Source organism: Schistosoma mansoni (assembly GCF_000237925.1).
Source record: "Schistosoma mansoni, WGS project CABG00000000 data, supercontig 0278, strain Puerto Rico, whole genome shotgun sequence".
NCBI classification, from domain to species: Eukaryota; Metazoa; Platyhelminthes; class Trematoda; order Strigeidida; family Schistosomatidae; genus Schistosoma; species Schistosoma mansoni.
Genome location: NW_017386139.1, coordinates 3237 through 5406, shown reverse-complemented (window position 1 = coordinate 5406; position 2170 = coordinate 3237). Strand labels below are relative to the sequence as shown.

Sequence of the window (2170 nt, the reverse complement as noted above, 5' to 3'; positions counted from 1 at the left end):
TCTGTTCATATAACAACTGGATTTTATAGCTTGGAATAAGCTGATTAGAAATTATAAGAATTATCTTTATAAGAAAAAGAGAACTTATCAAGTTCTCAATGTTGTTAACCATACTGGAACGTAATGTTAGTTTTTAAGTTAGCAAATTTTGGACTTTACAGAATCAAGCATAATACCCGAGTTCACTTGTATGAATAATAAGAAAAGACAAGATTTTGCAAGTTATTAGCAACATTTATTCCCTCTTAAAATAAGAAACTTAAGGGTAAATTTCTTAGGACTTGATTTTACTCAGTTATTTGTAATACAGCTACCGCGAAGTGAACCAAGCAGTCGTTCTTGGATTGGTCACTGGTTGAAATTTATATAATGACATATGATTACGATAGTAAATGCCATGCAAAACACTAACTTTACAAGATAATAGAAAACATATAAGGTTTTTATGAGAAATGAGGAATTGAGTATTTAAGAAAATTTGAAAACGATCACAATTAAGTTCAATAGTATCCAACCATAAATCTGACGTTATGTCTTCAAAAAGTCGTGACCTTATATATGTTAATAAAAACTCGTTCCACTCTGATAAAGCGAAAAATGTAGCCAAATATTGGCTTAGTCATCTACTTGTCAATTAACTAATCAATCTAATTGATTGTTCAGTATATTCAGAACCAACATTTCAGTTGTTTCTCACCTGACGTTAAGGAATAATAGAAAACAATCTGTACCCAAATATTAATTTGTAGTTTGATTTGGAACTATTTCATTCTCATGAAAGAAAGTAATTAAGATTCGAAGACATATTGATCCCCTATGTTAATATCGTTTTAAACTTACATACACCTATCCATAACAGTGATTGCATGACGCTACTATAAACACAATTAATTATGAACATTTTCATGCAGGATTCATGTAACCCATATAACTGCTCATTTGATTTATTTTCATACATTTACTCAGAATTTAATTGGTTATAGTTTTAAACTTTTAATACTTTATTAAACGGTCATAATTAGAGACATCAACTATATATTTTGATAAGTTATATTGATTAGTATACTCAAACAAAGAGAAAGTAAATGTTTATTCATATATTACAAAAAATACATTAAATCCTTTTTGTGTATATCAATTCATAAAAAATAATTGAACTGAGTCAAGTCATATCAGCTTGTTTAAATTATAAAAAGAAATAAACTGTGAGTTATGATCTAATTTAAAAGGACATAAAATACAAATGTCGTAATATTCCCCTTTATTACTTTCTCATTTATTGAAAGCTGAAAATAGTTAGAATAAGAGAATATCACAATTTGACCTTAAAATTCAATCATATCTTTTTGTAGAAGACCTGTTTTCTCTGACGAAAGTAATTTTGACTGAGGTCCGCATTTACGATTCAAAAGACACTGACGGGAATGCTGTTGGAACGTATCTGACCATTTATCGTAAATTTCTGAGTTTATGTCTATAAGTTACAGAAAGAAACAGAAACAATACAAACTTTTTCTAAAATAGTTAAGTGATTCGGTTTCACGTTTAAAAGGAAAGTTTAACTTAACGGTGATATATATGGTAAAAAATTGGTATTAACAAACTGTAAAACTTCAAGGACAAAGATGATTGATATTAAATTCTATAAATAAATAAGCTCATATCAAATACTGGCTCAATTCAGTGGGATTAAAAGGAAAAGCACTTGGCAAAATAAAATTGAAGACTGAAAATGAAAAAAAATGATTTTCACAAAAAGAAATTTAAACCAACAATTTTCAGATTGATTTTGTTTCAGACATTGTGGTTTAATGCTACTTGACTAAACACTGATGCTTTGTATTCTTTGTGCACTTAATTGTCAAACCTAGAGAATCATCTCCACATCGAGAGGTAAATCTTTCAGATCTACCAACTTCAACTGATTTCAGTGGAATATACTCTATTTACCACTTACACTGAACGTGGTGTCTTTGAAAATATGATTGTTTATTGCTGAATATTTTTACTTTATCTTAAACAAAGCTTCTAGACACTCTGATAATCAGTATAATTTGAAAAGTGCCATAAAGTTTTCGTATCAAATCATAAGTTATCACGTACATCAAAATCCTAGTACATTTATAAAAGGCTAACTAATAACACAACTTTCTTTCTGAGATGGTGAAGA

At 28.5% G+C, this 2170-nt stretch overlaps 1 protein-coding gene across 1 annotated transcript; it reads right to left on the bottom strand.

Annotated features, from left to right (window-relative positions):
- Window positions 1–1325: 1325 nt before the first annotated feature.
- On the bottom strand, window positions 1326–1472 carry Smp_194300 (hypothetical protein; the record flags this gene model as incomplete). The annotated part of the gene is made up of 1 exon (XM_018790565.1): window positions 1326–1472. A coding segment is annotated over one exon (147 nt), but the record flags the coding sequence as incomplete, so codon positions are not given.
- Between the last annotated feature and the right edge of the window lie 698 nt (window positions 1473–2170).